The sequence below is a fragment of the Zingiber officinale genome, chromosome 4B (assembly GCF_018446385.1).
Source record: "Zingiber officinale cultivar Zhangliang chromosome 4B, Zo_v1.1, whole genome shotgun sequence".
Lineage (NCBI taxonomy): Eukaryota > Viridiplantae > Streptophyta > Magnoliopsida > Zingiberales > Zingiberaceae > Zingiber > Zingiber officinale.
In genome coordinates this window covers 85,538,070-85,563,417 of record NC_055993.1, presented here as the reverse complement: position 1 = coordinate 85,563,417, position 25,348 = coordinate 85,538,070, and the positions used below count along the sequence as shown (strand labels likewise).

The window sequence follows — 25,348 nt, the reverse complement described above, 5'->3', positions numbered from 1 at the left end:
AATAAATTAAACATCATTACAATTTTTTTTTATAATATAGATATCTAGCTTTATGGTCTGACTAGTCTTAGAGGTAGGTGGTCTTCCCTTGTTTGCCCATCGAGTAAATTCTAAAACGCATTTATTGATCTTAATATTTAAACCCTTAGTGCATGAGATATCCACCGAATGTTTTACCTTGCATCATTGTTGGGAGTGTAGTTTATAAAATTGCGATCTTGGATCGTAGGATCGCACGATCCTGCGATCTTAGATAGTAGGATCGCACGATCTTGGGATCTAGGATCGTAGGATCAGAAGATCCTACGATTCTGAAGCACAAATCGATCCTAGATCGTACAAAATCAATTTTTATAGTATAATCAGAGCAAGATCGATAGGATCGGCAGGATCAGAGTATGATAGTAACATGATCGAAGTATAATCGATGGAAGTTTTGAAAAATTATAACTTTTGATTCGGGTTGAATCACAAGATCTATAATATATCGAATCGAAGTCTGTTCAGAGATCTATAGTTAGTTTAAAAGATTACCTTAAGTGCCTAGTTTCAAACTAAAAAAATATTATTTAAAGTCTTGTTGGAGGTCGAAAGCTCTCTCTCTATATATATATATATCTCTGAAGGCTCAGTTGCGGATTGTACGTCGCAGACTCGTGCATACTACAACAGTTCATTTTTTATTTAAACTAATATTTTCTTAAAAAAATCTTATACCCTATGAACATCTAAAATTTTAAATTTTGAACACTATAATTTAAGAAGTAAGTCTGAACCTTAGAGGAAAAATTTTATTGACTCAAATCCATTATAACCTAACTCCTAAATTTTAAAATCTTGAACTCTAAATACATATAGTATAGCCCATGAGTATCTAAAATTTTTAATTTTGAACACTATAACCTAAAAGGAAAATCTAAACCCTAGAGGAAAAATCTTATTGATTCAAAACTTATTATAACCCAACTCCTAAATTCTAAAATTTTAAACTCTAAATATATATAATATACTTAAAAAAATAAATAAATAATAAATAAAACATTCTGCTTGAATTCAGTCGCCCGAGTCCGTAAGGTCACACAGTAGCGAGTTTGCAGCAAAGTATTTTCGTGTATATATATTAAATAAAAAGTTTTAATTTAACAGTGAATTATAAAAAATAATTAATTACATTAGGTTAACGTGTTATGGATCTCATGGTATCTCTATTATCAAATATTTAAAATATTAAAAAAGATCAAAATAGTTTGTATCATTTATTCTTCTAAATTTATCCCTTTTTTTGTAATATTGGTGTAAAAAATATCTTAAAGATAATTTTATCCAGAAATCATATCAATCAATATAAAAAGTTAACCTAAGATTGAAATTGCACTTTTAGAATTTAATAGAAAGTTTTTTTCCTAAACAATAATAAAATTTTGATTTTATAGTTTCAAACTATATAATTTCTTTTGAGTTTTTAAGTAAAAAATGATGTATCAAAATTAATAACAATTTTAATTTATCTAAATTATTTAGTTGTTTTTAAACACGTTGTTCGGTGTACTCCATGATTCGTATCGTAACGATCCACCAACGTAACTCAATTTGATCCCAACCCTCCGTTCCCTGGTCTTTCATATTTCAAACGACTATCTAAAAATCTCGATTGGACTCGATCCGACTCCGTGATCTCCAATCCTATAAAATCGTATCGTTCAATAAGCTCCGAGTTGGAGGAGATCTCAGAGATTTCGATCGATGGAAATGAGGAAGCCGGCGATGGATCTCGCCGTGGCTGTGGTCGCGCTTCTGCTGTGCTTCGGCGTCGCCGGAGTCTCGTCGGACGCATCCAATCACCGGTACAAGAAGGGCGACCACGTCCCCCTCTACGTCAACAAAGTTGGCCCTTTCCACAACCCCAGGTGAGTCCTTGCCTTCTTCTCCTCGGATCTGACACTCTCGTCTCCTGATCCGGTGCATCCGCGCGTTCGAGTTTGATTTGGAAGGACGCAGCAATGTTGGGGGTTTTCAGTTAAAGTTTCCTTTGGATTATTCCATTCCTCCAGTGAATGAACTTATGAATAATAATTTACTCCTTGTGATCATTTGCTGCTAGATCTTTCCATATTTGTGTTTGTAAATTGGAAGTCAAAGGGAGACTCTGAAAGTAATTATGGCAAACCATATCAGGGGTTCAATTAAATTACGCGTTATATATTCGATACTGAATGGATTTCATCTTCAATTATTTTTTCTTAAAACTTTGATCGATTTGATTCTGTTTACCGCAAACTTTTATCCTTGGATTACACCGTTCTTACTCCTTTTACATGTTTACACGTGCGCAGCGAGACGTATCGCTATTTTGATCTACCATTTTGCACCCCAGGTGCGTCTGTAGTCCATGGTCTGTGTTCACCATCAATTCGTTGCTTCTTATTTTGTTAATTTGAGGATCTATTTTGGTTGGTATCAGAGCATGTGACTGAGAAAAAAGAAGCACTTGGAGAAGTTCTGAATGGGGACCGTCTGGTAGATGCCCCATACAAGCTTGACTTCGGTACAGATCAGAAGGCTGAATTGCTTTGCAAAAAAAATCTCTCAAAAGCAGATGTTGCCAAGTTCAGAAGTGCAGTCTCCAAGGACTACTACTTCCAGATGTATTATGATGATCTTCCTCTTTGGGGATTCATTGGAAAAGTTGACAAGGAAGGTAAAGACCTTGAGGAGTACAAGTACTTCCTCTACCAGCGCTTCCACTTTGATGTCGTGTACAACAAAGACAGGGTGATTGAGATTACTGTCCACACCGATCCCGATATGCTGTTGGATGTGACAGATGATAAGGATATTGAAGTGGAATTTGTGTATTCTGTTAATTGGAAGGAGACCACCATATCATTTGAAAAGAGGATGGAGAAGTATTCTCAGACTTCTTCACTACCTCATCATCTGGAGATTCATTGGTTCTCCATTATAAATTCTTGTGTTACAGTTCTTCTCTTGACTGGATTCCTTGCTACGATCCTCATGCGGGTGCTTAAAAATGACTTTGTCAAGTAATGAACCTTGCACATTATTGTCTCTTTATCCGACTGTTCATTTATTACTCCATAATTAGTAGTAGAATTTTAATGTTCAAGAAGAAATTACAAACGGTACTAACTAAGATTTTATTAGCTGTCATCAAGTTTTACTGAAGAATTATTGATCTTTACACTTAGTTGCAGCGCTTTTTGTAACTGGGATCCTCATAATGTCATCATTTCTTTGTTTGATTGAGTTACTCTTGTTTTATTTCTATTTAGGTTCCCTTTGATTCCACTCAAGTTCTCTGAACTGTATAATATTTCATGGTTAAAACAATTTTCAGCGTCCACAAAATTGCAAGCCAACTTTGATACTATCTTTTGCTTGTTCGTTAGATCATGAATGGATGATTTACTGAGACTATCCAAATCAGTTGGAAATATCCTAAATTACATTGTTAAATCAATAAACCAATGGTACACTATTTTAGAGGGGCAGGAAAGACTCTATAAGAATAGGTGCAAGTATACATTGAGAGTTGTGGATACTGTAATGCATTTTTCTTTTGTGGGGCTATCTAGAATGTAATCAATATAGTCAAAGATATCTGCAGTAAAGACAATTGAAATTGCGATGTTACATGAAGGGTAGATGTTGGGTGTCACATTTGAATAGTGTGACATGTACATATTGTATGCAAATGGTTTTGTTTTATTTTATTTTCAATCATTCCACTCTATTTGTCAAATTTGTAGCTCAATCATCTACCATATAGTATGGGAATAGTTATGGATAATATATTCTGAAAGAATTCATTGCAAAGATTTGGCAACTTAATTTGCATTATACAACAACAAAAACCAAGCCTTTATCTTACCAAGGGGGTTGGTTATATGGATCCTCCTATACCATTGGAAATTTGCATTATGCTAAATAAAATCAATCAAATAAAAAAAGTAGTACAATGTGACCAATTCATGGTTATTTTGTAACTTTCTATCATAATGAGTTATAGTAGAGATGTGATAAATACAGCTAAGCATGACATTGGCATTGAATGGTTATTTCTGCTGTTATAGGTTTGAGAATCCACTAGATTGGTAGGACAAGCGCTGGAAATGTAACATGTCATTCAGTGGATTTCGATTTTAACTTGAAGCATGTTAATTGTGTGTTACTTTTAACTTTTTCCATTTTATTAAGATGATAAATATATAAATTAGTTTTTTTCCTTAACTACTTCAGCTTTTGAGATAAATGGTTAAGCAATAAACTTTAACATGTTTAAGGAGTATTATGAATCGAAACATTTAAATTGGTTTCTTTCTAACAACTTAAACTTTTAGGATAAGTAGCTAATCAACCTTAACACTACTTTAGCACATATATAATATCATACATCAAGAAGAAAAAAGCTGTGGGAGTGGTGATGGAAGTTGTTCTAAATCATTATACATTATTGTTTTGGTTTAGCCATTCTTGACTGCATGAAGTCACTTGCCTAAACAGAGAACTGTTTTACTTGTCAGACTTGGGACTTCGCTTCTGTATATATGGTCCTGGGTCTCCTGGCCTTTGGCCTTACTTACCCTCCTCAAAAGAATCCTAGTGCTACATTTACCTCTTTACTTTTATTCTAGGTATGCACATGATGAAGAGTCTGCTGATGATGAAGAAGAGACTGGTTGGAAATATATCCATGGTGATGTCTTTAGGTTTCCAAAGTACAAGTCTCTGCTGGCTGCTTGTCTTGGTTCTGGCACACAGTTATTTACTCTGTGAGTATCTAGTAAAAGTTTATATTTAAATCAATTTGTGAAGAGAAAAACCATCTGTTGAACCATCTTTTCTCTCAATCTATAGAATTTGTTTTCAATCTCAACTAACCTTAACCCTCTTTTTGCATGCATGGCAGCACAATTTTCATTTTTATTCTTGCTCTTGTTGGGGTTTTCTACCCATATAATCGCGGGGCTCTTTTTACTGCACTTGTGATCATTTATGCACTTACCTCCGGCATTGCTGGGTATGCTGCTACCTCTTTTTATTGTCAGCTAGAAGGGACAAACTGGGTATGCATTTTTATCTTCAGAAGCCACTGATTCTCATATTTTAACTCTTCATAAAAGCTTAATATTTAATAAAACGTATTCTAAAAGAATGTAACCTCTTTCTTATTGATTGGCAGGTGAGAAATTTGCTATTGACAGGATGCCTTTTCTGTGGGCCTTTATTTCTCACGTTTTGCTTTCTTAATACTGTCGCGATCATATACAGTGCCACTGCAGCATTACCATTTGGAACTATTGTTGTTATTGTCCTCATTTGGACACTGGTGACCTCTCCGCTACTGGTTTTGGGTGGAATTGCTGGTAAAAACAGCAAAGCAGAGTTTCAAGCACCTGTTCGCACAACAAAATATCCTAGAGAGATTCCAGAGCTGCCATGGTATCGGCATACTGTTCCACAAATGATAATGGCTGGCTTTCTTCCTTTCAGTGCAATCTATATCGAGCTTTACTACATATTTGCAAGTGTATGGGGGCACAGAATATATACTATATATAGCATTCTATTCATTGTCTTCATCATCCTCATTATCGTCACTGCATTTATTACCGTTGCACTGACCTACTTCCAACTTGCTGCAGAAGATCACGAATGGTGGTGGAGGTAACGCAGATGCTTTATTCATCTAACACTGATGCATATAATATGGTTAAAATTATTTCTCTTTTGTATATAGAAGTATCCTAATTTTTTTTCCATTATATGTCTCTATAAAAAAATTTTCAAGCTTCCACCTCTAGTTTTCTTTTTTTTTTTTCTAGTTGCTCCTGCTGTCATGCATGCACAGGCATGTAAATGTACAAGTACTTAATTTTCTTGCTACTAAAAAATTGTTGCCGAGCTTGCAAAGTGTCCATTTAAAGAGGACTGGTACCATCAGTTGCTGACTTTTCTTGATTATTCTAACGGTTAATTCCCATAATTTTTGAATTTATGCATCGTAAGGAATCTAGCTAAAAGTTTAGTTTGCCCTTTTAGTTTAATGTTATGTTTATCGACCATTTAGACCCCCCTAGCATCAGCATTAATTCACTTCCTTGGGCATGTTTTTGTGGTTGTAATTCTGCTGATAATTCGTTTTCCATTTTCCACAAGTTGGGTTTACATTGTAAAATAGTGTCGTCGAGGCTTAGATTTTGCTTCGAACGTTCTTGTTCTGTTGCAAGACTTCTGAAAGTCCCGAAACTAGTTTCGCCTTTTGGTTTTTTAGCATACATGTTCACATATCAATTTGTTTCGGGCAAGGCTCACAAAATTGCCCACCAATTTACCATTCTTCCACTAGCTTTGATCTGAATCTGCTTTGTCTGATCCAGGTCTTTCCTATGCGGAGGATCGACCGGCCTCTTTGTCTACGGCTACTGCTGGTACTACTACCATGCTCGCTCCGACATGTCAGGCTTTATGCAGACCTCCTTCTTCTTCGGTTACATGGCTTGCATCTGCTATGGCTTCTTCTTGATGCTTGGCACAGTCGGCTTCCGCGCTTCTCTGCTCTTCGTCCGCCACATATACCGATCCATCAAGTGCGAGTAGATTATGGATCACTGAGTTGTATCAGCCTCGACGGTTTCCTTTCCAGGAAAGATTCATGCGATATGTTGACTGCTGCACTCATTCTACATGGGAATTGTAGTGGTAGACTATTCTTGGTTGTTTTCGATCGATTTAGCATCTTCCACATGTATTGTTGTTGATGTTTGTAAGGGCCCTATATTACGTGCATTCTTGAGATTCTCAAAACAGATTTTACAAGCATACTACACGTGATGTACTTCATAGAACAATAACTAATAAACAATATTATGTTCGCGTAAAGCCCCAAAAAATTGTTATTTTGTTTGTTACTCTAAATGCAGCCAATGCAGCTTGAAATCACGTTTATTTGTCACCTCAAAAAATATATCAGCAATCAGTAATTAAACAGTATTACACTCAAGATAGCAAAAGATGGATATGTTCATCCCAACGCTCCTGTTAATTTGTCTCCGGATCAACATGGAGGAGGTAAATCACGGACGGTTACTAGTCTTAGAATAATGACTAACACATAAGAGAGATATTTACCTCGATTTTGTTAAGATTTGAACTACAAATCTTATGATGATAACACCTTAGATGTTAGTCATCAGATCGTCCCGGAAGGACAATAATATTACACTCATGTGGCAAAAAGGCGAAATCGTTCGCCTCCAGCGCCCTTGCCGCACCCGACCCAAGGTCATCACGAGAGAGGTAAATCACAGCATCCTAAGCGAGCATGTGGCAGGTGGGGTGAGTTGCACAGGGACCGGAGATTTATGCCCCGACTATCTTGAGTTTTGACCCCTCAATCTCATGTGACAAGTATCCCATCACATACCAACTCGAATGACCTGTGGAGTCAATAATAATATTACACTCAAGTTGATTACGTAGGAGGGGAGAGGAACAGAAATTAAAGGGTGAACATTTCACAAATCGACTCGAATAATTGCCCTTTTTTCCGATTAAAGTTAGATTGGCATCTCATAAATGATCCAAAATACCTCCAGATCGAATTTTAAAGTAGTTGCAGTAGCTATCTGTGAGCTTCTACGTAATTAATCATGAAGACTTGTCAGTAAACAAAATCAAAATAACATAAGATAATGATATTATGCAAGAAGCTAGCAATTAGTTGATACATATGGTAGCATTTACCTGTTACTTCTATACAGTGATTGTGATTAGAAATATAGTCAGTCATGGGATCCTCTTAATTTATTTTATTCAATAAAATATTATTTTGATTAAGTTTATCACTCTCCAATAAATAAAATCAACATAAAATAATAATATTATTATAGAAACTAGTAACTCGTTGCTACACATATAGCAACAACCTATTAACTTTTTCTACATCATCGATTATAATCAAATAATATTCATTTAAAATATAATGAATGTCATGAGGTACTCTTAATTTATTTTATTAATTGAAATATTATTTTAATCATGTTATTAATCTTTAGTAAGCAAAATCAATATAAAATAATAACATCATTATAAAAATTAGTAACCAGCTACTGCATATGTGGTTACATGATATAGCAGCTAGCAATTATCTACTACAATCTAAATCTTAAAATTCGATAAAGAATTTTAGATAGTTTACTTTACATGAGATACACGTTTAACTTTAATTGTAAAAGGACGTCCATCACGATTTATCAAATGATAGTGGCCCTTTTAATATATGCCTAAAATACATTGATCCGGTAGTAAAAGGGATCCTGAACGAATAGGGATCGATGATCCGTGAAAGTCAAAGTTAAGGCGGTCAACATATAGTGTTGGTCGGGCGAGAGGCTACTTGGCCGAGTGTCCACATCAGTACCCGGGTCGGCCCGGAGATAACTCAACCGCAGGTCGGATTTCCGATGCTCAGGGGTCCGCTTAAGAGAGCCGATGCGCCGAGCAATCGGTAGACCCGACCCCGGGCCGGGTCTGGCCCGGACCCGGCCCGGGCTCGTAATCGGGTCAACGGGCCGGTTGCCCGTTGACCTGGTTCGCCGGGTAGAACCGGAACCGGCCCGGCAAGTTGCCGGGCCGGTTCCGGTTCATTGATTGTAAAACCGGCGAACCGCCGGTTAACCGGCGGGTTGAACGGGCGGTTCAGCCGCAATTTTTTTTTTTTTTTTAAACGGCTTGAACCGGCGGTTCATAGCCGTTGGAACTGCCGGTTAACCGGCGGTTCGTAGCCGTTGGGAGGGTTTTTTGGGTATTTTTTTCAACGGTTAAGATCATTTGACCGTTTTTTGATCAATGACTATGATTTAGTGTCCGTTACTATCAAAACTCTATAAATAGAGAGCTCATTTTATCATTTTTCACACACATCTTCTCTAACCTTAATCTCATTTTCGTATTCTCTAATCTCTACACGCTTTCGTTTTCAATTTTCAATTACAATGGAAGGAGGCCGCGGAGGTGCATCATCTCGAGCTCGGAAGGGAAAGCAAATAATGAATCCGCGGGAGGAGGACCCCAACATTCAATCCACCGATGATGAGATCGAGCATCTTCCGAATTCGACACCCGAAACACAAGGAAGTACCGATGCAATTACTTCTAAGGTCCGGGAACTTCCTCATCTAAAGTCTTCTATTTTTACTAAACATTTTGAGAAGGTCACTCTTCCGTCGGGAGAAATGCGTGCAAAATGTAAGCACTGCAATGCTTCCTACAAATTCCAAGCCGGCAGCAGCTATGGGTTGTTGAAACGACATGTAGAAACGAAGCACCCGACGGAATATGGACTCGACCGTTCTCAAACACAATTATCAAGATTTTCTTCAACTAGCGGTAGTACCAATTCCGGTTTATTTTTATATTCGGATAATAGATTAAGAGAATCATTAGCTAAATTTATTTCCGTAGAACATCTTTCTTTTAGTTTTGGATCTAAATGCATATTTGAAGATTTTTGTAAAGAATCTCTTAATCCATGTGCTAAACGTGTTCCTAGGACTACACTTACTCGTACAATTAAAAAATTAGTAAAACAAGGAAAAAAGAATTTAATTGATGAATTTAGTAAATTAGATAATAAAGTTTCTTTATGTTCCGATATTTGGAGTGATCATTGTCAAACACATTCGTATATGGGTGTGACTTGCCATTGGATCGATAACTCTTGGAACCTCCAAAAAAGATTATTAGCTTATAGAGTTTTTGATGAATCACGTAATGCTCATAATATCGCACAATTATTATGTTTAATTTTAGAAGAATATGGTTTAACTCATAAAATATTTTCAATATCATTAGATAATGCTAGTTCTAATATCGCTTGTATAGATGATCTAAAATTTGTTTGTCAACCTATTATTGGAGGTTTATTTTTTCATATTCGTTGTGTATGCCATGTTTTAAATTTATGTATTCAAGATGGTTTAAAAATTTTAGAAAGTTATATTAAACCAATTAGAATTGTAATTTCTTATTTATGGTCTCATCCATCTATAATGAAATAATGGGGTAGGTTTTGTAAAATTAATGGAATGAGACCTAAAAAATTTCCACGTGATGTACCAACACGTTGGAATTCAACATACCAATTATTACAAGATTCATTTCAATATAAAGAATTATTATGTTCATTTTTTGCACAAAATACTAATACTAATATATATTTATTTTCACAACAATGGAATATTTGTAGTAGTATTTGTGAAATTTTAAAAGTATTTAATGATACAACCGAACAACTTTCCGGTGTTTATTATCCCACTGCTCAATTAGTTTAGAAATTTTTTCTAATATAGTATTAGTTTTAAATGAACATATTAATAATGAATCTTTATCTCCTTGCATCTTAGCTATGAAAACTAAATGGGAAAAATATTTTTGTTTAATTCCTGAAATTTATTTAATTGCATTTACTTTAGATCCTAGATTTAAATTAGAAGTTTTACAAGAAATGTTAACTTTATATTATGACGCTTTAATTCCAATTAAAGATTCTTCTTCCCCTGATCCAGTTAATATTATATATAATGTTAGAATTTATTTATATGATATTTATAATCAATATTATGCAAAATATGGAACACAAATTAATATTTCTGAAATTCAACAAACTACTAGTAGTAATTTAAAACTTACAAAAGCACAACTCTTATTAAAAGAACGGACAAAACGTCCACGAGGATCCTCAAGTTCCACACAGGAACTTGAGAATTATTTTACGACTTCTTTTGATTTTAATGAAGCAGATAGCGAAAACTTCGATATCTTAAAGTGGTGGTCACAGAAGGCTCAAAGCTTTCCCGTTCTCTTTGTGATCGCAAAAGAAATTTTAGCTTGTCCAGTGTCAACTGTTGCTGTGGAGCAGACGTTCAGTGCCGGCGGCAACATATTAGATGAACGACGATCAACTTTGTCTCCCGACTCATTGGAAGCCCAAGCATTACTGGACGATTGGACCAGAGCGGAGAAAAGAATCCAAGGAATGCAACTTTCAAATGACGAAGTTGAAGATTTTGATACTGAAGGAACAAATACGACAGGAACAGGAAATGGAAGTGAATGAAAATGTAAAATGATAAAAATGTAAAAGAACTACGTGGACTTTGATTCCCCTAAAGGGATACGTAGGCAACTTAAATAAGTGCAAGCCCTTTTTTCAATAAATTTTAATTTCTAATTTTTAATGTTTAATGTTTAATTTTTAATTCTTTTTAACATATTAATCTTGAACCGTGGCGAACTGTGACGAACCGTGAACCGAACCGTGAACCGGCGGTTCTGAACCGTGAACCGTAATCATCTTGGGCGGTTAAGGTTAAGGGTCGACTTGCCTGGAACCGTCGAACCGACGGTTCCAAACAGGCGGTTCCGAACTGTCGGTTCCGAACCGTGGTCAGGTCTAGCAATCGGTCCGCTCGGCTGAGTGACGGATTAGCAACTTGTCAGCTCAGATGAGCGGTGCACCATCAACGGACCAGTGGAGATAATGTGCCTGTCCGAGCTTGAGGCCGAGCCGATAGTCCGCTCGGTCCAATGTTTGTCCCTCCTGGACGCTAGTATGGCCGAGCAGTTTTCTCGCTCAGAACAGTAATAGACAGAAGGTATAGAAGAGTACAAAAGGGACAGCTAGAGATATCTTTCTCGAGATATGTGCCGCTGACAGACAGCATGGTCGGCGGCCGGACTGGACAGAGAATCGTACGGTGGAAGTTTCCACTGTCATGTTGGAGATATGCTCAGAGGGTTGCGATATGGCGTCAGGCGCACTTTTCTGGCACGCCCATTTTTGAGGTATGACTTGGGAAGTGTGCATGCATCGATAAGCATGCACGCGCACCCCTGGGGGCCTATATAAGGACCCCCAGACTTCGACGGAGATATGCAATCAACCATACTGTAGCTACAGTTCTCCTTATTTTGCTTTAGCTTTCTTCTCGCCTGACTTGAGCGTCGGAGGGTCGTCGCTGGGAACCCCTTCCAGGCCCGGCTTTGTTGCAGGTTCACCGGAGGTCCACCTCATCTCGGCGTCTACGCGGGGCCAGCAGAGAGTGCCACATCCCCAGCTTTCATCAGCTCACAGTTCGGACAGGATCAAATTGGCGCCGTCTGTGGGAACGCACCTGAATCTGAGCAGAGAAGATGGAAGGAGCTGGACGACCATACACTGTGACACTCTCTCAGGAAGAGCTCGACGCCCTTATTGAGGCAAGAGCGGCAAAAATCGTAGAGCAGCAGCAACAAAAGGCGCTAGCCGAGCGGTTAGCACAACAGGAAACTTCAGCGTCGGGTGGCAAAGCGGTGGAGGCGGACCGGCCGAAAAAATACTCCACATGGGCACATAATAAAGGTCAGACCGACACTCCAGGGAGCGCGCCACCTGCCCCTATTCCGTTTCATCGGGCGTTATTCCAAACTCCGTCCGAGCTGGCACAAGCCAATCAAGGGTCATCAGATGAAGCACCCGTACGGGATGCTATGAAAGGGAAGGCGCCTCGGGCTGAGTCCTCCCCCGAGCCGATCAATTGACAGTTTTCCGAGGTCATTCTTCAGGATCCACTGCCAAGGCACTACACGCCCCCGACGATCGGAGAATATAACGGGACCACCGACCCGGATGACCATCTGGGTAAGTTCTACAACATGACCACTTTACATTAATATACAAATGGTGTAAAGTGTAGGGTATTTCTCACCACCCTTTCGGGATCGGCGCAACAGTGGTTCAGGAGACTGCCGGACGGATCGATCACAAGCTTCAAAGACTTCCGCACGGTTTTCCTTCATCATTTCGCGAGCAGCAGGCGCTACCAGAAGACCAGCGTCAGCCTGTTTGCCATAAAACAAGGTCCGAGGGAGACGCTCCGAGCTTACATCCAGCGCTTCAACCAGGTGGCCATGGATATCCCGACAGTCACCTCGGAGACCATGAAGAATGCGTTCACGCAAGGGCTTGTGGACGACGATTTCTTCCGCTCGCTCATCAGAAAGCCGCCTCGCAGCTACGACCATATGCTGCACAAAGCCAATGAATACATCAATGTGGAGGAAGCCCAGGCGGCGAGAAGAAAAGAAGCACCGGCCGAGCCGCTGACGCCCTTCGAGCGGAGGCAACCAACCGGCCATCAACCACCAAGGGGACCTCGAGCCGAAGGAATATGTCCACACCACGAGTCGAGACCGCAAGCTGTCCAACATGTGGCGGTTGACCGGCCTAAGCAGAAGGGAAAAGTATGGACTCCCATGTTCTATTCGCTTCATCAGTCAGCCACCCACAACACTCGGGACTGTCGGAGCCTTCCGCCGATCGCTCACCCCGCGCCTAGGAGCTATCGCCGCCGATCCCCTTCACCTGATCGGCACCCCGACACCAGGACGTTGGATGACGTGGGGCTAGGGAGTTGGTTGAGCGGCAACATCATCATCCGCCGAGGGCCAACCACCGAGCCTCACAGGAGCGAGCGAGGCCCTCCTCTCAGGAGGAGGAAAATCGAATCAATACTGCTCGGGGCGAGATCAACATCATCGCTGGGGGCCCTACGGGAGGGGATTCCAACAGGGCCAGAAAGTCACACGCTCGGCAGCTAAGGATTCATGCAGTAGACTACAGTCAAGAACGAGCACGGAGTCCCAAGATCAGCTTTGGGCCTGGGGACCTTGAAGGAGTCGAAGTGCCGCACGACGACGCATTCATCATCCGAGCGGTAATAGCAAATTACACTATTCATCACATTTTTATTGATACAGGCAGCTCGATCAAATATTATCTTCAAAAAGGCGTTCGACCAACTACAAATTGATCGTGCCGAGCTGCTCTCGATGACAACACCCTTGTATGGATTCACTGGCAACGAGGTCTTGCCGGTCGACCAGACTAGGCTGGCTATATCGCTAGGTGAGGAGCCGCTGCGAAGAACGAGAACCACTAACTTCATAGTGGTCGATGCCCCCTCCGCTTACAATGTCATATTGGGGCGACCTGCACTCAACGAATTCGGAGTGGTTGTCTCCACTTTCTGCCAGAAGATCAAGTTTCCCATGGAGGACCAAGTGGGCGAAGTCTGAGGAGATCAGCTGGACGCCCGGCGATGCTATGTGGAAATGGTCCGAGCCGAGTCCAGGTCCGCGCGGAAAACACCGCGCCTCGAGGTAAATATCGTAACTGAAAAGCCTCCAACTTTAGTTTACGAGGAAAAGGAGGAAGTTCAGATCCAGCCCGATCAGCCAGAAGCCACCACATTCATAGCGCCTAGGAGCTATCGCCGACGATCCCCTTCACCTGATCGACACCCCCGACACCAGGACGTTGGATGACATGGGGCTAGGGAATCGGTTGAGCGGCAACATCATCATCCGCCGAGGGCCAACCACCGAGCCTCACAGGAGCGAGCGAGGCCCTCCTCTCGGGAGGAGGAAAATCGAAGCAATACTGCTCGGGGCGAGATCAACATCATCGCTGGGGGCCCTACGGGAGGGGATTCCAACAGGGCCAGAAAGTCACACGCTCGGCAGCTAAGGATTCATGCAGTAGACTACAGTCAAGAACGAGCACGGAGTCCCAAGATCAGCTTTGGGCCTGGGGACCTTGAAGGAGTCGAAGTGCCGCACGACGACACATTCATCATCCGAGCGGTAATAGCAAATTACACTATTCATCACATTTTTATTGATACAGGCAGCTCGATCAAATATTATCTTCAAAAAGGCGTTCGACCAACTACAAATTGATCGTGCCGAGCTGCTCCCGATGACAACACCCTTGTATGGATTCACTGGCAACGAGGTCTTGCCGGTCGACCAGACTAGGCTGGCTATATCGCTAGGTGAGGAGCCGCTGCGAAGAACGAGAACCACTAACTTCATAGTGGTCGATGCCCCCTCCGCTTATAATGTCATATTGGGGCGACCTGCACTCAACGAATTCTGAGCGGTTGTCTCCACTTTCTGCCAGAAGATCAAGTTTCCCATGGAGGACCAAGTGGGCGAAGTCCGAGGAGATCAGCTGGCCGCCCGGCGATGCTATGTGGAAATGGTCCGAGCCGAGTCCAGGTCCGCGCGGAAAACACCACGCCTCGAGGTAAATACCGTAACTGAAAAGCCTCCAACTTTAGTTTACGAGGAAAAGGGGGAAGTTCAGATCCAGTCCGATCGGCCAGAAGCCACCACATTCATAGCGTCTGACCTGGAGGGAGACCAAAGGGAGGAGTTGGTCGAGTGCCTACGACGCAACCATGATGTCTTTGCATGGTCAGCCCACGAGTTGCCGGGCATCTCGCCAAGCGTAGCGCAGCATGAACTCCATGTCCGACCGGACGCTCGGCCAGTGAAGCAGAGAAAGAAGGACTTCAGCGCAGAGCAGAATGTCATCATCCGAGCGGAGGTCGAAAAGCTGTTGGAGGTCGGATATATACGGGCGAACAGAGTGTTCCGAAAGTAGATCGGGCGAAACTTGGAGGTATACGTAGATGACATACTTATTAAATCACTCCGAGCGGTAGACCTGTGTGCAGATATAGAAGAAACCTTCCGGACACTCAGAATGTATGGAGTTAAGCTAAATCCACATAAGTGTCTGTTCGGGACAAAAGGTGGGTGATTCCTGGGCTACATTGTTACCGAACGGGGCATCGAGGCAAACCCTGGCAAAGTGAGGGCGCTGCAGGACATGCCACCGCCTTGAAGCATGAAGGAAGTGCAACGCCTCACTGGACGGATAACAGCCTTGTCATGATTCATCTCTAAGATAGCCGATCGGAGTTTGCCATTCTTCAAGATTTTGCGTCGAGCGACCAAATTCCAATGGGACACAGTGTGTGATCAGGCTTTCAAAGAATTAAAGGTGTATCTGAATTCATTACCTGTACTGGCTAAACCATCCGCCGGCGAACCGCTCCATATCTACTTATCCTCGACCGAGAAGGCTGTTGGCTCGGCGCTAGTAAGGCAGAACGACGAAGAGCAGCCTGTGTATTTCTTAAGTCATATCCTAAAAGATGCTAAGTCCCACTACACTGGTCTCGAAAAGCTTGCATTCGCCTTAGTCCTCGCCGCTCGGAGACTCCGACCCTATTTCCTGGCGCACACAATCATTGTCATGACGAACAACCCTCTAGGAAAAGTCCTCCTCAACCCAGAGGCGTCCGGACGGCTGATTAAATGGACTACCGAGCTCAGTGAATTTGATATTCAATACCAGCCCCGCACGACAATTAAAGCGCAATCCCTAGCGAACTTCGTCACGGAAGTACAAAGCCCCGAGCCTGAGGCTTCCTGGAAGGTCTATGTGGACGGGTCATCAACTCGACTAGGAAGTGGAGTAGGCATTCTGTTAATCTCACCACAGGAAGATTGGATGCATATGTCCGTTCGGTTGGATTATCGAGCTACTAATAATGAAGCGGAATATGAAGCCCTTATAGCGGGACTGCAGGCCGCCCGGCATGTGGGAGCGAGCCGAGTGATTATCTTCTCTGACTCTCAGCTCGCCGCTCAGCAACTCTCAGGAGTTTTCGAGGTCAACAATGCAAGGCTCAAGCTCTACGTGGAGACCTTCGAAAGGCTCAAGACCAGCTTCGCCGAGGTGGTCGTGCAAAAAATTCCCCGAGCAGACAACCAGGCAGCAGATGAGTTGGCAAAGCTGGCTAGTTCAATAACACTGATCGGCGCCCAACAAGCAATCGAGCAGGTATGCTTAGTAGCGCACATTGACAGGATGGAGGGCCTCACGTTCCCCAGCGACTGGAGGATGGCTATAGTGGAGTTTTTGCGGTCGGGAGCCACTCTGTCCGACCGGGATGAAGCCCAGCTTCTGAGAAGGAGAGCCGGTCGGTTCACCCTCATAGAGGACCAGCTTTACAAGAAAGCTTTTTCCCGGCCGCTTTTAAAGTGCGTCAGCTCGGAGGACGCGGAATATATATTGAAGGAAGTGCATCAAGGATCCTGCGGGGGACACCCAGGTGGCCGATCATTAGCTAGGAAGATCCTGTTAGCCGGGTACTTCTGGCCAACTCTACAGGAAGACGCCGCTCGGACAGTGGCCACTTGTCTTTCCTGCCAGAAATACCACAGCTTCTCCCATCGACCGACGGAAGAGATGAAGGCATCCATGGTATCCTGTCCGTTCGACCAATGGGGCATGGACATCGTGGGACCCTTACCTATGGCGACCGGGCAGAGGAAGTTCCTACTGGTAGCGGTGGACTACTTCTCCAAATGGGTTGAGGCTGAGCCACTGGCCAAGATCACCGAGCAGATGGTCAAAAAATTCATCTGGCAGCATCTCATATGTCGGTTCGGCATTCCTCGGCGGCTCGTGTCCGACAATGGGCGGCAGTTCGTCGGATAGGAGCTCCAAGAATGGTGCGACGGGTACGACATCGAGCAACACTTCACCTCTGTGGCATACCCGCAGAGTAACGAACAAGATGAAGTCGCCAACCGGGAAATTCTTCGAATTCTAAGGGTTTGGCTCGACCACCTCTGGGGCAGCTGGGTAAACGAACTCCCCGGCGTCCTATGGGCACTCCGCACGACTCCTAAGGAAGGAACGGGGGTTCTACTATTCCACTTGGTGTACGGAGGAGAGGCTGTCGTACCAGTAGAGGTCGGGATCGAGTCCGATCAGGTGCAGCAATACGACGCGGACAACACCGAGCGGAGGTAGCTAGAGCTGGATTTGGTAGATGAAGCGCGAGCTAAAGCAGCTGATGTATGCCCAAGGGCTGAAGATAGGAGAGATCATTATCACTTCCGGAAGGCCCAATTACAAGACTACGGGCAAAGCGTTTCAAGGAAGCACTAAATGGGCTAATCAAAAAACATTAGGAGGACTATGAGCAAGGAGAAACCAAGATAATCGCAACTGCTAGTCGTGGCCTAATCCACGTAATCGGGCATAACCATCCATGACTGACCGCGCTTAACGGAAGAACGCTAATAAGCATGCAAAGCATGGGAATTCGTTCATGCATGAAGACTTAAGTATTTTAAATTGTTTAATGAAGCATGCAACTTGGGACTCTAATTGTGCATGCATTTATTTTATTTTGGGTTTCTAGATAGCTTGCATGAGACATGCAACATTGGGACTCTAATTGTGCATGTACTTATCTTGTATTTTTCCTTGTTCACTCCCATTATATAAGGGAGGGACATCTTAGTATGAAGCAACTTAGTTTTTGGTGAGATTGTGTGCTCTCTTAGTTCTTGAAAGAACTTGCTGAACTTATCGAGTCTACTCTCGTGGCATTCAACCTATCGAAACTTATCACCCCTAGGTGTGGCGTTTCTTTCCTTCGTAGGCTTGGTTCGTGCCAATTCTTGGTTACGGGTCAAGGCTCACACTCTTGTCGTTTAGTTCTTGGGGTTCTATCCACCTTTGTTTCGGGTTCCATCACATTTGTTGGTGGGGTTCGTATCATCTGGTATCAGAGCTTCGGTTCAAAGGCAAGTGTAAATCTATCTTTACTTGTTGTTCAGCCAAAAGCAAAAAAAAACAAATCGTGGAAAAAAAAAGAGCGCATCGAAAAGAAAAAGAAGAAGAAGAAGAAGAAAGCGCAAAAAAAAAAAAGCTGCTTGTGTGAATCGAAGTAAATTGTCTTCAACAATTCTTTTCTTGTTTTCCTTATTCTCAAACTTCTATTCTTTCATTTTCTCTTAAAATTCTGCCATCATAAGTTTCGGTGGTATCTTTTGAATTGCTACGTGATATTCTGATTTGTTCTAGAGTTTGATCAAGAACTGAGAGATATCATCAATTGAGAGCTACCGCCCAAACGTGAGTTGAGTGCTTGTGAGGTTTTCTTGCATTTTACAGCCATGTCCAACAACCATGAGGATGGAGCAAATGAGGGGGCTAGGCCACTTCCGAACCTGCAATTACAAGCATTGATGGGGGAGATGCAGCGGATGATGAAGGCGGAATTAGAATCTATCCATGAGAGGTTGGATCAGGTGGAGGATGGGAAACCAAGAAGACATCAACAAGACCGTATTACTAGACCACAACGAAGACATGCCCAAGGGATTGATGTCGAAGAAGATGAAGAGGTTATTGTGGAAGACTTTGATAAGCAAAACTACAATCGGGGCAGGATTGGACATCGAGGAGATAGAAACGGAACTAGAAGAAATAATGATTTAGGAGGGATTAAGATGAAAATTCCAACCTTCCAAGGAAGAAATGACCCAGAAGCTTACTTGGAGTGGGAAACTAAGATGGAAATGATGTTTGACTGTCATGAATTCTCAGAGTTTAAAAAGGTGAAGTTAGCTGCCATTAAATTCACTGATTATGCTATTGTTTGGTGGGATCAAGTGGTGATGTCTCGGAGAAGGAATAGAGAGCAACCTGTGTCCACTTGGGAGGAGATGAAAGTGCTCATGAGAAGGAGGTTTGTACCCAGCCATTATTATAGAAGCTTATATCAGCGGCTTCAAAGGTTATCTCAAGGCTCCAAAAGTGTGGATGAATATTTCAAGGAAATGAAGTTTTCCATGATTCGAGCTAATATCGATGAAGATCAGGAAGCCACCATGGCTAGGTTTTTACATGGTTTAAATCCAGAAATTACTGATATTGTTGAATTACAGCATTATGTTGAGCTGTCGGATATGGTCCACCAAGCACAAAAAGTGGAAGAACAACTCAAGAGGAGAGGATTGGCTAGGAAGGGACAACCAATGACTACTCACGGCACATGGCGGATAACTCCAAGAAAGGAGGAACAACCTCAAAATAAGCCAAAGTTTGAACCCTTCAAGAAGCCCAAACCCACACCATCAACTACTCAAGGTAATCGCGAGCCCATTTCCTCCAAAACTCGTGATATCAAGTGTTTTAAATGTCAAGGGCATAGTCATATAGCTAGTCAATGTGTGAACAAAAGGGTGATGGTAATAAACGCTCAAGGTGAACTTGAGTCGGAAGATGAGGATGAAATAGTTGAAGAAGTGCCACAAAAATAGGACAGTGATGATGAACAACATGCTGTTATTGGAGACTTATTGGTGGCCCGATGAGTTCTCAATCTACAAGCTAAGGAGGAAGAAGGTAATCAAAGGGAGAATTTGTTTCATACCCGTTTCTTTGTCAATAACAAAGTTTGCAGTGTTATTATTGATGGGGGGAGTTGCACCAATGTGGCAAGTACTGATTTGGTGGAGAAATTATCACTACCAACTCAGAAACATTCACGACCTTATCGACTCCAGTGGCTAAATGATTGCGGAGAAATCAAGGTAACAAAACAAGTCTTGGTAGCAATCTCCATTGGCAAATATGAAGATGAGCTGTTGTGTGACGTGGTTCCCATGCATGCATGCCATCTATTATTGGGAAGACCTTGGCAATTTGATCGAAAGGTAACACATGATGGCCTCACAAATAAGTATAGTTTTACTTTGAAAGGGCAACCTATTATTCTTGTACCGTTGACTCCAAGACAAGTTATGGAGGACCAGTTGAGACTACAAAAAGCAAATGAAAAGAAGAAAGAAAAAGAAATTGAGAGAAAAAAATTTGAGAAAAAAGAAGAAGAGGGAAAGAAAAATGAGAGGAAAGAAGATGAGAGGAAAGAGACAAAAGGAGTGGGCAAGGAAAACAAGGAGAGAGAAAGAAAAATATTTTTTATGCAAAAAAAAGGTGAGATTAAGCGAGCTTTGTTTTCAAATCAGCTGCCCCTTATCCTTTTGTATAAGGAGGCACTCTTGAGCACTAACGACCTTAACAATTCTTTGCCTAGTGTTATTGTTTCTCTCTTACAGGAATTCAAGGAGGTCTTTCCTGAAGAGGTTCTGCATGGTTTACCTCCCATTAGAGGAATTGAGCACCAAATTGACTTCATACCTGGTGCCTCCATTCTGAATCGACCTGCCTATAGAAGCAATATGGAGGAAGAAAAGGAACTTCAGAGGCAAGTCAATGAATTATTAGAAAAGGGGTATGTTCAAGAAAGCATGAGTCCTTGCGTCGTGCCTGTGTTACTAGTTCCCAAGAAGGACGGAACATGGAGGATGTGTGTGGATTGTCGAGCCATCAACAACATCACGGTAAAGTATCGCCATCCAATTCCTAGGATTGATGATATACTTGATGAATTGCATTTCACAAAAATTGATCTTAGGAGTGGATATCATCAGATTAGGATGAAGGAAGGTGATGAATGGAAAACTGGTTTTAAAACCAAACATGGTTTATATGAATGGTTAGTAATGCCTTTTGGCTTAACTAATGCTCCTAGCACTTTTATGCGTTTGATGAACCATGTTTTGTGTGCTTTCTTAGGAAAATTTGTAGTTGTGTATTTTGATGATATTTTGATTTATAGCAGAAGCTTAGAAGAGCATGTTACACATTTAAGGTTAGTTTTGAGTGTGCTAAAAGAAGAAAAGCTTTTTGCTAACCTCGTTAAATGCTCCTTTTGTACGGAGAAAGTCGTGTTTCTTGGTTTTGTTGTTAGTACTAAAGGCGTTGAGATGGATGAGGAAAAGGTGAAAGCAATCCAAGAGTGGCCAACACCGACAACAATTAGCCAAGTGAGGAGTTTCCATGGTTTGGCCAGCTTCTATCGACGGTTTGTTCGTGATTTTAGCAATATTGCATCTCCTCTTACTAAAGTCATCAAGAAAAATGAGTCACTCAAGTGGGGAGAGGAGCAAGAGAGGGCCTTCAACACTTTGAAAGAAAAGCTAAGTTCTGCTCCTTTACTAATCCTACCAGATTTTTCTAAAACCTTTGAAATCGAATGTGATGCTTCTGGTGTTGGTATAGGTGCTGTGCTTATGTAGGAAATGAGACTCATTGCTTATTTCAGTGAGAAGTTGAGTGGAGCCACTCTCAACTATCCCACATATGACAAGGAAATGTATGCATTGGTGAGAGCATTGGAGACATGGCAACATTACCTATGGCCAAAAGAATTCGTGATTCACACAGATCATCAATCTCTAAAGCATTTGAAGAGCCAACATAAGTTGAACCGACACCATGCTAAATGGGTAGAATTCATTGAGACATTTCCTTATGTGATCAAATACAAGCAAGGAAAGGAGAACGTAGTTGCTGATGCACTATCTCGAAGGTATGCTTTACTGTCCACTTTAGATACGAAGTTACTTGGATTTGAATATATCAAGAATTTATATACTAACGATACTGATTTTTCTGAGGTGTTCAAAGCATGCGATAAGGTTGCATTTGGTAAGTTCTATAGGCATGATGGGTTTTTATTTCGTGAAAATAGATTGTGTGTGCCTATGTGTTCGTTACGTGAATTATTCACTAGGGAAGCCCATGGTGGTGGATTGATGGGTCATTTTGGCGTTACTAAGACTTTAGGGGTTTTACAGGATCATTTCTTTTGGCCTCATATGAAATGCGACGTGGAAAAGATTTGTGAGAAGTGTATCACTTGCAAACAAGCTAAATCTAAATTGAAACCCTATGACTTGTATACTCCTTTGCCTATACCTAGTGAACCTTGGACTGATATTTCAATGGACTTTGTTTTGGGATTACCCCGGACCAAGAGGGGGAGAGATTCAATTTTTGTTGTGGCAGACAGATTCTCTAAAATGGCGCATTTCATTCCATGTCATAAAACCGATGATGTATCGCATATAGCTGAATTGTTCTTTAAAGAGGTTATTAGGTTGCATGGCATGCCTAGGACCATTGTCTCTGATAGAGATGCAAATTTTTTGAGTTATTTTTGGAAGATTTTGTGGGGGAAATTAGGAACTAAATTGTTGTTCTCTACTACTTGTCACCCCCAAACTGATGGGCAAACTGAAGTGGTCAATCGAACCTTGTCCTTTTTACTTCGTGCGGTCATTAACAAAAATTTGAGAATATGGGAAGATTGTCTACCTCATGTTGAATTTGCGTACAATAGGAGCATACATTCTACGACTAAATTTTCTCCATTTGAAATTGTTTATGGTTTCAATCCCATGCCACCATTAGATTTGATTCCTTTAGCTGTAAGTGAGCATATAAACTTAGATGGTAAGCAGAAGGCCGAATTCGTAAAGAAGATTCATGAACAAGCACGACTGAATATTGACAAAAGAACTCAACAATACATGCAACAAGCTAACAAGGGGCGCAAGAAAATTGTGTTTGAACCAGGAGAATGGATTTGGTTGCACCTCTGAAAGGAGCGATTTCCAGACAAACGTCATTCTAAACTTCTACCTCGAGGGGATGACCCATTTCAAGTATTAGAGCGCATCAATGATAATGCCTACAAACTTGAACTACCAGGTGAGTATGGCGTGCATTCTACTTTTAATGTTGCTGACTTATCCCCGTTTGATGCAGGTGATGATTTGAGGACATCATTTTCAAGAAGGGGAGAATGATGTATGCCCAAGGGCTGAAGATAGGAAAGATCATTATCACTTCCGGAAGGCCCAATTATAAGACTACGGGTAAAGCGTTTCAAGGAAGCACTAAATGGGCTAATCAAAAAATATTGGGAGGACTATGAGCAAGGAGAAACCAAGATAATCGCAACTTCTAGTCGTGGCCTAATCCAATTAATCGGGCATAACCATCCATGACTGGCCGCGCTTAACGGAAGAACGCTAATAAGCATGGAAAGCATGGGAATTCGTTCATGCATGAAGACTTAAGTATTTTAGATTGTTTAATGAAGCATGCAACTTGGGACTCTAATTGTGCATGCATTTATTTTGTTTTGGGTTTCTAGATAGCTTGCATGAGACATGCAACATTGGGACTCTAATTGTGCATGTACTTATCTTGTATTTTTCCTTATTCACTCCCATTATATAAGGGAGGGACATCTTAGTGTTAGAGTGTATACTGAAAGCCTAAGCTTTTGTAAACATTTATTTTGAATAAAGAATCACATTTGGTCAAATTATCTATATTTATTTGTAGTTGTTCAATTAATTTATATTGTAGATAACATAGTATGTGGTGTCACATATAGAAGATGATGTTATCAGTACCTTATAAATTATAAACAGCAGCTCACGACCAAAATGGAAAGGAACAAACCATTGGAAGGTCGTAGTGTAATTAGGAATTAGTTTATCTTAACTATATAGTTACACTAGTACACTTAGAGTGTATTGAGTAGGACCATTAGAGGTCGTTTCTTTTATACTGACTTTATAAAGGAACAAAGACCTCAGTTATTATGGAAGTGTGTGCTCTTAATCCTAATATAATAACAAGCACATATATTTGATATTTATTTCTTTAATTTATCAATGGGTGAGATTTAGTTTGATAAATCAATAAGCCCGATAAGTTGAGAAATGATATCACTTATAGTGTGTGTTGTTGATTATAGAAGGAAACTGTGTCCTAGTGATCTAGGTTGATAATGTCCCCAAGAAGAGCTCATAAGGATTGTCATGTTAAACCCTGCAGGTGGACTTAGTCCGACATGATGATAAAGTTGAGTGGTACTATTCTTGGACTAAGATATTAATTAAATGAGTTGTCAGTAACTCACTTAATTAGTGGACATTCGACATCTTAAACACAAGGAGACTAACACACTCATAATAAGAAGGAGCCCAAAAATATAATTTGGGATTGGTGCGGTAGTTCAATAATAGTTCTCTAGTGGAATGAATTATTATTGATAAAATTAAGTTGTGTGTTCGGGGCGAACACGGGATGCTTAATTTTATCGGGAGACCAAAACCAATTCCTCCTCTCGGTCCCTATCGTAGCCTCTTATTTATAGAGTACTATACCCACCTTCATACCCATGTTGTAGGGGCCGACCAAGCTAGCTTGTGGATCAAGCTAGGGCCGGCCAAACCATTGGTTCATGGGTGGCCGACCCTAGCTTGAACCCAAGCTTAGGTGGCCGGCCCTATTTAATTAAAAAAGAATTTTAATTTTAAAATTTTCTTATGTGAAAGATATAATTTATTGGAGAGATTAAAAATTAAAATATCTCTTTTATAAGTTTCTACAAAAGATTAAAGAAAGAGATTAAATCTCTTTCCTTATTTGTAGATTGAAAGGATATTTTATTTTTATTCTTTGTAAATTATTTACATGTTGAAAAATTAAAATTATAGAAATTTCTTTTTATCAACCATGAAGGGATTTTAAAGGGAAATTTTATTTTTTAAAATTTCCCAAGGCAAATAATGAATTTTAATTGTTGTTTGAAAATTACCTTGTTTGCTCTCCATGAGGTGGCCGTCCATGACATGAGGGATTAGGAAATTTTGTTTAATTTTTCTTAATTAATTCATGTCAAGGAAAGTTAAGGAAATTTTA

General features: G+C 41.1%; 1 protein-coding gene across 1 annotated transcript; it reads left to right on the top strand.

Moving 5' to 3' along the window:
• Positions 1-1,664: 1,664 nt before the first annotated feature.
• Positions 1,665-6,848, top strand: LOC121975388 (transmembrane 9 superfamily member 3-like). Its single transcript, XM_042527003.1, has 7 exons — positions 1,665-1,907; positions 2,334-2,374; positions 2,462-3,044; positions 4,656-4,793; positions 4,931-5,087; positions 5,204-5,688; positions 6,402-6,848. The coding sequence occupies exons 1-7, from the start codon at positions 1,744-1,746 to the stop codon at positions 6,619-6,621; spliced, it is 1,788 nt and encodes a 595-aa protein (XP_042382937.1). The 5' UTR covers positions 1,665-1,743; the 3' UTR covers positions 6,622-6,848.
• The last annotated feature ends 18,500 nt before the right edge of the window (positions 6,849-25,348 follow it).

Excerpts from the sequence above, each read along its gene's own strand:
- LOC121975388 (XM_042527003.1), top strand. The coding sequence starts at position 1,744 with ATGGAAATGAGGAAGCCGGCGATGGATCTCGCCGTGGCTGTGGTCGCG. Across the intron at positions 2,375-2,461 it reads TCTACCATTTTGCACCCCAG|AGCATGTGACTGAGAAAAAA; the intron begins GTGCGTCTGTAG and ends GGTTGGTATCAG. Across the intron at positions 4,794-4,930 it reads GGCACACAGTTATTTACTCT|CACAATTTTCATTTTTATTC; the intron begins GTGAGTATCTAG and ends CATGCATGGCAG.